This window comes from Rhinichthys klamathensis, unplaced genomic scaffold (genome assembly GCF_029890125.1).
Source record: "Rhinichthys klamathensis goyatoka isolate OS25496 unplaced genomic scaffold, OSU_Roscu_1.1 h1tg000962l_1, whole genome shotgun sequence".
Taxonomy (NCBI): domain Eukaryota; kingdom Metazoa; phylum Chordata; class Actinopteri; order Cypriniformes; family Leuciscidae; genus Rhinichthys; species Rhinichthys klamathensis.
In genome coordinates this window covers 51581-63336 of record NW_026607280.1, presented here as the reverse complement: position 1 = coordinate 63336, position 11756 = coordinate 51581, and the positions used below count along the sequence as shown (strand labels likewise).

The 11756-nt window shown below is 47.9% G+C and overlaps 1 protein-coding gene across 3 annotated transcripts; it reads right to left on the bottom strand.

The window, feature by feature from the left end:
• Window positions 1-1282: 1282 nt before the first annotated feature.
• On the bottom strand, window positions 1283-11192 carry camlg (calcium modulating ligand). 3 transcript variants are annotated; one of them, XM_056244340.1, is made up of 4 exons: window positions 10911-11192; window positions 9674-10026; window positions 9229-9321; window positions 1283-2159 (listed from the first exon to the last, which is right to left on the bottom strand). In XM_056244340.1, the coding sequence occupies exons 1-4, from the start codon at window positions 11056-11058 to the stop codon at window positions 1968-1970; spliced, it is 786 nt and encodes a 261-aa protein (XP_056100315.1). In that variant the 5' UTR covers window positions 11059-11192; the 3' UTR covers window positions 1283-1967. The 3 variants fall into 3 exon arrangements, with proteins under 3 accessions (XP_056100315.1, XP_056100314.1, XP_056100316.1); XM_056244339.1 differs by having other exon boundaries at window positions 9674-10029; window positions 10911-11191; XM_056244341.1 differs by having other exon boundaries at window positions 9256-9321; window positions 9674-10029; window positions 10911-11190.
• Between the last annotated feature and the right edge of the window lie 564 nt (window positions 11193-11756).

Genomic DNA, 11756 nt, shown 5'->3' with positions numbered 1-11756 from the left:
GCCGTCCTGGAGTACCGGCCGTTCTGTGATACTCCAGATCACACAGATGGCCAGTCCGCCCCTGGAAACATCCACATACACTGATTCTTGTGCCCATGCCTCAGTCTTCACTCTTCAGTCTTCACTCTTCTAACGCATCACTGTCACCGTTGCGCCGAACATGGCCTTTCGATCAATCGGGGCATCCAAAAACTCCACTTACTCTTTGCCAGAGAGTCCCGACGGGACAGCCACAGAAATCCCTCTCCCACGACCGCTAAGCCCATACTCCGTTCACAACTCTGATCTGCTCCGCGAGATGTATGCAGGTTTAAATCTGCGTTGACGCATATCTCCTGTTCTCAACAGACTTCGATTAGATCCATCTGTACAGGGGAGGGTGAACTCTTATCCTGTGCACTCGCCGGACAGGACTGATTCAGGGGAAGAATAGCATCAACACCTCGTCATCTTCCTCTCCCGCTAACGGATCAAACTGGGGGGGGGGGGGGGGGGGGAGGACGGGTGACACCCTCTCCATCATCTCTCCCCACAAGCTAGTGGCCTGGGGGCAATCCATGGGTTTCTCTCTGGGTTAAGCAGAGAGGCATGGGTCCGACTTACCAGCGACTGCCACACGGAGTCTCCTTTCTCTGGTCTTAGTCGAGAACATTGCGCAGTGCGGGGGGCCCTCGGGGTTTGATATCCACAGAAATCCACATTCACGTTACGGAGGACGACCTTTTTCTCCGGGGCTCTCCGGCTCTTTCACAGTAGCCATGATGGAGCCCGCAGTCTCTTCGTACAGTAATTCCACCACAAAGTGACAACTAGTATGGAGATGGTCTGTGATTAGAGAGCTCTCCTTTTCCTTCTTTTTGGTGCGTGGTGAGCAACCCAAAAACTTGGAAAATAACTGCAAACTTAGAGCAGAAAACTTGCCCTGACGCGTTAGTTATCTCATTCTAATTGACAAAGTCACTCAACAACTTAAGGAACTATTGCGTTAGGGACGTTACCTCGCGGCTCCATCAGTAAACTGTTAAGCAAATCATTCCCCAAATCTGCTGAGTTCAGCTTCTGAAAATCTTCCATGGGGAAGAGAGCGAGAATGACGAAACGACAGGTAGCTGCGGTTTATATACAGGGAGGCGGGACTCCCTGATCACTGCAGCGATTGGTCTGGCATGGTTGGCAGGCGTGGTGTTATTGGTGCTTCTGCATTCGGTCATGCTGAGGCGTTCCCATAGTGAGATACCGAACGATTGTTAGAAAGAGAAATGAGCAATCACACAGACAGCAGTCAGAAGGACACGTTTATGTTTATTGGTATAATCAAAGATATTATTACAGCTCACAACTCGCCTCATATTAGTGTGAAAAACACAGATATACATTAGAATATCAGTTTTGCAGGATTATGTAAACATGAACAGAAACAACTCAAAGGTGATCATCTGTCACATAATGACAGAACATTACTGTATTTACAGTTAATCAAACAGAAATCAATAGATCGTGCAGATCTATGGTAAACTCATGTTTATGAGCAGCGCAATAATACTAAAGTCTCATGAAATAATAAAACACATCAGCGACGCTGAACGACGGCAAATCAGAGAATGTGCTTTTCTTCAGAAACACTTAGAAAACAGAAATCTGACATAAACCTGCTGGTCTCTCCAACATCACATTAAACTAAAATAGTGATGATATAAGAGGATGCAAAGAAAACAGGCTTCAAGTTCTTATGATTTTAGCGTTAAATATGAATCTGTTAAACTCTGCTGGGTTGGACGAGAGCTTCACTAGTCTCGCAGCGGTCAACATTAACTCTCAGCTCCACTAACTGAGGAAAACTACTGGAGATGAAGACGAGGACAGGAAACGTGACGGATGGAGCTCAGGCTTGCAGAAAATATGTGTTTCACAGCTGTGATGGCCACAGGGGAGGAAGAGGAGGAGGAAGAGGAGTGTGTGTGTGTGTCTCAGGACCCGTCAGAGCCGCACAGCAGCAGCAGCTCGTGACACATGACGAAGCTGAAGAAGTACACACACAGGTCTGAGAACACGAGGCTCATCTTCCTGTAGGTGTCCATGGAGCGGCTGATGAGCTCGGAGGGAATCCCGGACAGCAGGAGAGCAGCGGTCAACACCGTCGCCTGGCTCTTCTTCTCCACCTGGGGGTCAGACCAGGGAAACGTCAACTATAGTAACCCATTTGGGGGTCAGACCAGGGAAACGTCAACTATAGTAACCCACCTGGGGGTCTGACCAGGGAAACCTCAACTAGAGTAACCCACCTGGGGGTCAGATCAGGGAAACCTCAACTATAGTAACCCACCTGGGGGTCAGACCAGGGAAACCTCAACTAGAGTAGCCCACCTTGGGGTCAGACCAGGGAAATCTCAACTAGAGTAACCCACCTGGGGGTCAGACCAGGGAAACCTCAACTAGAGTAACCCACCTGGGGGTCAGATCAGGGAAACCTCAACTAGAGTAACCCACCTGGGGGTCAGATCAGGGAAACCTCAACTAGAGTAACCCACCTGGGAGTCAAACCAGGGAAACCTCAACTAGAGTAACCCACCTGGGGGTCAGATCAGGGAAACCTCAACTAGAGTAACCCACCTGGGGGTCAAACCAGGGAAACCTCAACTAGAGTAACCCACCTGGGGGTTAGATCAGGGAAACCTCAACTAGAGTAACCCACCTGGGGGTCAGATCAGGGAAACCTCAACTATAGTAACCCACCTGGGGGTCAGACCAGGGAAACCTCAACTAGAGTAACCCACCTGGGGGTCAGATCAGGGAAACCTCAACTAGAGTAACCCACCTGGGGGTCAGACCAGGGAAACCTCAACTATAGTAACCCACCTGGGGGTCAAACCAAGGAAAACTCAACTAGAGTAACCCACCTGGGGGTCAGATCAGGGAACACCTCAACTAGAGTAACCCACCTGGGAGTCGAACCAGGGAAACCTCAACTAGAGTAACCCACCTGGGGGTCAGATCAGGGAAACCTCAACTAGAGTAACCCACCTGGGGGTCAAACCAGGGAAACCTCAACTAGAGTAACCCACCTGGGGGTCAGATCAGGGAAACCTCAACTAGAGTAACCCACCTGAAGGTCAGATCAGGGAAACCTCAACTAGAGTAACCCACCTGAGGGTCAGATCAGGGAAACCTCAACTATAATAACCCACCTGGGGGTCAGATCAGGGAAACCTCAACTAGAGTAACCCACCTGGGGGTCAGACCAGGGAAACCCTTAACTAGAGTAACCCACCTGAGGGTCAGATCATGGAAACCTCAACTAGAGTAACCCACCTGAGGGTCAGATCATGGAAACCTCAACTAGAGTAACCCACCTGGGGGTCAAACCAGGGAAACCTCAACTAGAGTAATCCACCTGGGGGTCAGATCAGGGAAACCTCAACTAGAGTAACCCACCTGGGAGTCAAACCAGGGAAACCTCAACTAGAGTAACCCACCTGGGGGTCAGATCAGGGAAACCTCAACTAGAGTAACCCACCTGGGGGTCAGACCAGGGAAACCTCAACTAGAGTAACCCACCTGAGGGTCAGATCAGGGAAACCTCAACTAGAATAACCCACCTGGGGGTCAAACCAGGGAAACCTCAACTAGAGTAACCAACCTGGGGGTCAGATCAGGGAAACCTCAACTAGAGTAACCCACCTGGGGGTCAGATCAGGGAAACCTCAACTAGAGTAACCCACCTGGGGGTCAGATCAGGGAAACCTCAACTATAATAACCCACCTGGGGGTCAGATCAGGGAAACCTCAACTATAGTAACCCACCTGGGGGTCAGATCAGGGAAACCTCAACTAGAGTAACCCACCTGGGGGTCAGATCAGGGAAACCTCAACTATAATAACCCACCTGGGGGTCAGATCAGGGAAACCTCAACTATAATAACCCACCTGGGGGTCAGATCAGGGAAACCTCAACTAGAGTAACCCACCTGGGGGTCAAACCAGGGAAACCTCAACTAGAGTAACCCACCTGGGGGTCAGATCAGGGAAACCTCAACTAGAGTAACCCACCTGGGGGTCAGATCAGGGAAACCTCAACTAGAGTAACCCACGTGAGGGTCAGACCAGGGAAACCTCAACTATAGTAACCCACCTGGGGGTCAGACCAGGGAAACCTCAACTATTATTAAATATTATAAAAAATTATTTGAATGTGTCAATTGGCCAGACAAAACTCGTCCAAATTATAATCTTTCACTCTATGATGGTTAAATTTAGCAGTTAATCAGCGGATCATAATCGGCTGCTGATCCGTACAGATCACGATCAACTGCGATCCATTGCAACCCTAATATTCAGTCTAATGTATAGTAGTTTAATAGCATAATTAACGTCTCTGGTTACTCACGTAACCGTAGTTCCCTGAGAGGAGGGAACGAGACATTACGTATGGGGAAATCCATTTTCCTCGAATCATGAAGTCTGATAGAATAACTCTTTTGCTTGCAAATAGCCAATGGCGGTCCCGCCATCACCTGATTGGCTGACACTGCTCAATATAGGTGACGGCGGGCGCCAAAAATCTCAGAATCTTAGCTGAACGAGAGTAAGGAGACTGAGAGTCCCTCCCACACGGCAGGTTACGTAATGTCTCGTTCCCTCCTCTCAGGGAACTACGGTTACGTGAGTAACCAGAGACGTTCCCTTATCGAGTCGGTCTCTCGACATTACGTATGGGGAACAATCAAACCCCCGCCGCGTGGGAGAAACCCCGCCCAGCTCTCAGGAACAGACACCGGACCTGGTTGAAACATCTATTGGCACAGAGCCAACTCGGCATCTGCACCAACGAAGGCCCCTCCCATCAAGCTAAGCACGCTGAACTGAATGGAGGGAGATTGCAGCAAGTGATTGGTGCTTAGGAAAATACTGCCGGCTATGAATGCGGACATAACAAAGGGCACAATATAGTGAACATGATAGCTATGCTAATAATAACTCGCACTGTCTGACGACTAGTCGAACCGTGGCTAGAGCGCGCGCCATCGGGGCAGTCTAGCCTAGTCCAACGACAGCTCAGCTTTCTCTCCCTGCACTGACAGACATGTGGTGCGAATGAAGGGATATTCAAGTTATAGAATCTCGCGAAGGTATTACGAGACGACCAACCTGCCGCGAAACAAATGTCTTGAATAGACATGCCTTTCGCCCACGCCCATGATGACGCCAAACTCCTAGTGGAGTGGAGCACCCCTATAGGGAAACGGCTTCCCGGGAAGCATAAGCCAGCCAGTGCACAGCCTCCACTATCCAGTGAGATAGCCTCCGTTCCGACAGCGCGCCGCCTCTTAGCACCCGCGTAGCAGACGAAGAGCTGCTCTGAAGTTCGAAACTGGCTAGTTCTGTTCACATAAGCACGCAGGGCACGCATGGGGCACAAGCGTACTTCTGAGACTCTGAAACACTGACCTCATCCGGGCAAAATGCTGGAATTGCAACCACCTGGGCTCTGATGAATATACGCAGTAGATAATAGCCCCATAATAGCATAGCACCTCAGTAAACAACAAACACATAGCCGTAGCTACAACTGTGAGTAGACGAGTTAGCACAGAATAGCCAGTTGCACTGAAGGAAACGGGGCAACATGACAGCATAGCACATGTACGTAACAGCATCGGTCGCTGTAGCGCATCCATGCATGTACATAACGCAGCAGAAGTCGCCGTAGCGACAGAACTGCGTAGAGACAGAAACTGAGATGTACAGTTCGATCAGGATGGCTAGCTGCACGGAAACGGGGCAGCATTACAGCATAACCAGGGCCTGAAATTAACACCCGACCACCTGCCAAATGCGGGTGAATTTTGCTATTGGCGGGTAACACTGTCAATCTACCTGCCACATTGGCAGGTAGCCAATGAGAATTGAGTGATTCATTAGGGTTTTTTTACGTTTTCATTTTCATTGCGTTGGACCTTAGCTATAATGTGGCGACACATTACTGGGGTAAAAAGGCCAGCTGAAACAAACAACCAACAAAAAGATGAGGATGAGTCAAAGAAAAGTAAAAGAAGACATTTTAATACAAAGTGGTCAATTGGCGACAACGGCAAGGTTCGTGAGCGGCTGATTTATGACAGCGACTCTCGTAACGTTCATGCGATCAGAAAGAAGATGAGGCCCTTTCTGACTACGTTTGGATGTGCGAGTATTAAACTGTTGGTGAGATGGGATGAGATAATGTAACGCTGTAGGCTCCAGAACAATGACAGTTGCACAGATGTGTGCGTGTGCGTGTGCAACTGTAGTACATGTTGGGAGTTGGGAACCGGTGAGAAAATGTCCGGTACCCGGTAACTTTACCAGTAATAATATTAATTTAGTTCTGCTTAACGGTTCCTGAACGCTGTAACTAAAAGCTGTGAGGACCTAGCTGTTTACGTGACTAAATCAGCCATCAACACAGCCGCGGGTGATTTGTTTACATACGAGCTGCGGTAGGTCTATAGATCTGTTGTGCGTGTGTGTGTCAAAATCAATGAATAAAAAGATTTTTTAAAAATGTATATTCTAAGAGTTATTATTACTTATATTGATTTCGTTAATAACTTGACAGCACTTAAATGTGTACAAGTTAAAGAACAATATTGTGAAATTCCCTATTTTTCACCTTTAGGCTATGAGGCAAAAAAAAAAAAAAAAAAAAGGCTGGTAAAAAGTCTCTGTGGCAGGTGAATTTTGATATCCACCTGCCACAGTGGCTGGTGGCCAAAAAAGTTAACTTCAGGCCCTGAGCATAACACATGGTAAATTGCACATCCGTGTACGTACATACATCCAGAAACTGTGAATATGCACAGTAGATTAAGATAGCTAGTTTTGCACTGAAAGAAACAGAGCAACAAAATAGCAACACGCGTCCTTATACGTACATAAGTGCAGTGTAGTCGCTGTAGCGACAAACTGAATATGCAGTTAGATAGGATAGCTGGTTGTTGCACTGAATGATAGAGGGCAACATAACAGCATAACACCTCAGTGTGCACATTTTAAACATCTGTGTGTATAATGCAGCTCAAGTTGCTGAAGCGACCGAAACTGCATGAATATGCGTACACAATGGTCCATTACATTGAAGGGCAGCATAACAGCATAACGCTTCAATATCTACACAGATGCAACGCAAGTCGCCGTAGCGACGACTGAGACTATGCACAGGCATAGTTACATTTTTGTGTACAAAAAACACAGCGTCAGAGGCATAGCGACATCGACTGTAAATACGTAGTTAATCGGAATAGCCGGCTGCACTGAGGATACAGGGCAACATATAACAGCATAAATCATAGACACATATCAATGTACATAACACAGCGTCTGTGGCATCGCGCAACAACTGTGACTACACAGTAAAAGAGTAGCCAGTTGCACTGAAGGATACAGGGCAATATATAGCGGCGTAATAGTTACACATATCAGTGCGTTGTGTGTACACAGCGTCAGTTGCATCGTACAACAATTGTGAATACGTAGTGATCAGAATAGCCATTTGCACTGAAGGATAGGGCAAAATATGACGGCATAGATCATAACACATATCAGTGTGTAGTGTGCACAAACACAGCGTCAGTTGCATCGCACGGCAACTATGAATACGCACTGCGTAGTAATCAGGATAGCCATTTGCACTGAATGACACAGGGCAATATATAAGGCATAAATCATTACACATATCAGTGTGCAGTGCGTACAGCGTCAGTTGCATCGCACGACAACTGTGAACACGTACTTGTAGTAATCAGCATAGCCATTGCACTGAAGGACACAGGGCAATATATAATGGCATAAATCCTTACACATAACAGTGTGTAGTGAGTACGTAACACAGCGTCAGTTGCATCGCGCAACAACCGTGAATACACACTGTGTAGTAATCAGAATCGCCATACAGGGCAATGAATGCTGCGGCGGGGGCTGGGCGCCAGCCACCAGGAAAGCATTGACTGCTATATGAAATGGTATAGCTCGTCCGCGGCATCATGCACGGGGACATAGATAGCCATCTCCTCGGGTTTCCCCGAGCTTCCGCTCTGCGATGTGTCTCCCGGGGGAGAGGCTTCGCCTATGAGGCGGGTAATAATGTTGGGGAGAGAAGCTCTTTTGCTGAGACATGTAATGTACCTTGTTATTGAAACAGAACACAGCGGTTTCAGAAACAACACATTCTCGTCGAACTCTGGGCGGGAACACGCCCTCTTCGCACCGGTCCGACGAACACGTCCCGCGCTCTTTCCTCCCTGACACGCACATCAGGAGCGCAGTTTTTTTTTTTTTTTTTTTTTTTAGCGACTTCCTGAACTGCCTCTCGCTTCAGCTTTACGGCCCGTGCCGAGGCCACCTTCCCGACGGCAGCTCCTTGGGCGCTGTCCACTCCAGCACCATATCTGCCACCGCCTCAGTGAGAATGGCCATAAGCTCCGCACCCAAAGAGGCGAGGGCGCCTTCAGACGGAGACTCGGACCATTGGCGTCGTCATCGTCGCAACCGAACGAGATAATTCCCGTGCTTCCTCAAGAGGGCGGTAAATGGCCTCAAGAGTAACTCACGGGCTCTGCCACGTGAGGATGGCGTGGACCTTGGGCCGACGTCAGCGCCTCAACAGAACCCGCGAATGGAGATCTCTGCCGTCTCCCGGTCCGCGGCTCGAAGGCGGCAGACTGGGGAGAGGCAGGAGACACAAGGTCGTCGCTACGTGTAACGGCCAGCCTTGCACGAAGGATCTGATGGGAAGCTCCTCACAGGCGGGACATCCCGATCCCTCGAGTGCCGCCTCTGCGTGGTTCCGACCCAGGCACAGCACACAAGTTGTGTGCGTCCGGGGATTCAATGGGTCCACCACACGGGCGACAAAGAGACATAATATAATCCACCGGAACGCGAGAGGGGAATTAAAACTCCTTAATATACTCCGCTCTGAATGCGTACATCAACGGTGAAAACAGACTCGAGTGAAGAAAATAGATTCTGAGGTTTTTGGCGCCCGCCGTCACCTATATTGAGCAGTGTCAGCCAATCAGGTGATGGCGGGACCGCCATTGGCTATTTGCAAGCAAAAGAGTTATTCTATCAGACTTCATGATTCGAGGAAAATGGATTTCCCCATACGTAATGTCGAGAGACCGACTCGATAAGGGAACCTCATTTCATTCCACATGTTATTATCATCACACAACTTATCATTCAACTTAGATTATCAGTTCCAAAGCAGAGACAAACCTTTGGGAAGTATTTGTGCAATCCCATGAATCCCAGCTCCAGAGTGAGGAACGGAGCAAATATGGACTGTGGAAACAGAAGACACAGCGTTAAGATCAGCCAAGCCAAGTCAACTCAAGTCACCTTCACTTATACAGCGCTTTTAACAATACAGATAGTTTCAAAGGAGCTTTACATTGATTATAGGAAATTAAAGTAACAGAGATTGTTTTGGCTTTACAGCAGCTCTAAAATAAAGTTATTGTCCAGCTAAAGTTAGTTTTGATTGATTCACTTCCGTTGCAAAGATCATTAGTTATTAACATGAGAGCTCTGTCCTGAGATCCAGGCTGATATTTCTTGTCAAATGTTGCATGGGTGGTCTCGAAGTGACAAATGAGCCCTGGAGAAACACACACACCTGCTCCGCGACACTCACCAGATACTGGCAGACGAAGATGCGCACGAAGAGTGCGAGAGCGATGCTGGCGGCGAGCCGGAACAGGCCGAACGGGTCCAGGTCCTCGGGCTCGGTGCCGGTGTGGTCCGGAGCCGGCTTCTCTCCGGCCAGATGCCCGCGCAGCTTCATGGCGTCGTCGAGCCGGGACAGGTACTTCCTCAGACCCCTGCGAGGAGAGGACGGCAGCTCTCGGGACGAGTCCTCTTCTCCCGCCGCCTCGCTGGCGCTCCTGTCGGACTCGCCTGGGTGAGGAGACAGCCTCTTAGCGGAGCCGGAACAGGGCTCGTGCCGCTCCAGGTCCAGGTGGAACCGCGGCTCCAGGACGCTTCGGGCTGCTTTACAAACACAAGACCATATTCATTTATATTAATTTCATCATAATTAGAGCTGTCGTGATAACCGCAATATCCTAATACCACAATACTGACAAGCTTCTATTAGGGAGTTGCATGCCCTGAAATTGCAGCTATTTGTAATATGATGTGAACAGCATAAGGTGAATCTAGTTAACTCCTTCAGGACTGTCTCTCAGCAACGCTGGCTCCGGCTACATTAAAGGTGACATATTATGCCTCTTTTTCGTTAGATGCAATATAAATCTATGGTGTCCCCAGAATGTGTCTGTGAAATTTAAGCTCAAAATCCCCTCAGATCATTTATTATAGATTGTCATTTTTGCCCCTTTTTGGGTGTGAGCAAAAACGCAGTTTTTGTGTGTCCCTTTAAATGCAAATGAGCTGCAGTTCAGAAGAGGGCGGAGCCTTTACACGAGCTTCAGAGACTCCGGCAATAACAACACAGGCCAATCTCACTGATCCAGAATCAGGAGTAACCAGCAGCGAGTGCAGCCTTACGGAGAGTTTCACTTTTAGACGTTTCTGAATGTTAGCGGTTCATTTATTTAGTTGTTGTGCAGTCACCAAGTGATAGTTTAGTTTATTAGTTCACAGATTTTTTACTTGAGAGACCATTGACTTTACCTGATATTTATATATTCGGAGTATTGCTAAATGTAACACCAGACACATTACGGCATAAAATGCAGAATAAATGTTTGAGATCCTGCACTACTCTGCGCCTCATGTCGGATTGATCATGTGATGCTGTGGATGATCATCAGGTGCAGCTCATTAACCCCTTCTGGCCCTGCTGTACAGTAATGACTCATATGGGGACGTGTTGTGTAATGAAGAGAGTGTGTTATAGCAGAACCCACGTCTGTCCGTGCTGCTGTCCTCAGACTGGCTGAAGCCCACGATCTTCTTCATGCGATCCTCGGAGTTCTGCATCAACTTCCGCCTCCGGATCTCCGCGCGCCTCTGAGCGGCCGTGCGCGCGCCCTCGCTCTCCTCACACACCTCCATCACGCAGATATCGGTGATATTACCGCAGTTATTACTGATAATAATCCGTCAGCTGATCCTCTCTCTCTGTCTGTGTGTCAGTGTGTTATTACTGACGGGGCGGAGTCTCGCGCAGCATCATGACGTCACGCACAACGCGTCTCCGATGAATGACGAACCCGTTTCAAAATAAAAGCCAGAGCTCACGAAACTTCTGCTCGCATTATATTTTTTTGTCTTCATAACTACAAAATTCACCAAAAGATTATGGCTTAGTAGTAGAAAGTAATTATTTAATGTTACAAATGTACATTTGTATTTACACTTCCAACAACCAAAGTAGTGTTTATTTGTGAAGATTATCTACACACTACCATTCAAATTTACATTTCGTCACCATCCTAAAATAATTGCCATCATTGCAAGTCATTTGAAAATTTTAGGAAGGTGACTTTCACGAATGCATAATGGACTTCAAAGCTTTGATTCTGCTGGAGCTACAAAGAGTAAATAAGGGTTTTACCAAAGGACTTTAGTGTTACAGACAGAAAAATACATGTATTAAAAATAATAATAAATAAAAAACGAATTAAAAAATAATTAGGATTATGAGCATCACTTGATTGTGTCGAGGGGAATTGATTGGATGGTCGTGGTTTGCTATTGGCTGCTCTGATGTGATTGACAGGTTGCTCCGCCCACTGGACTCACACTGTGTG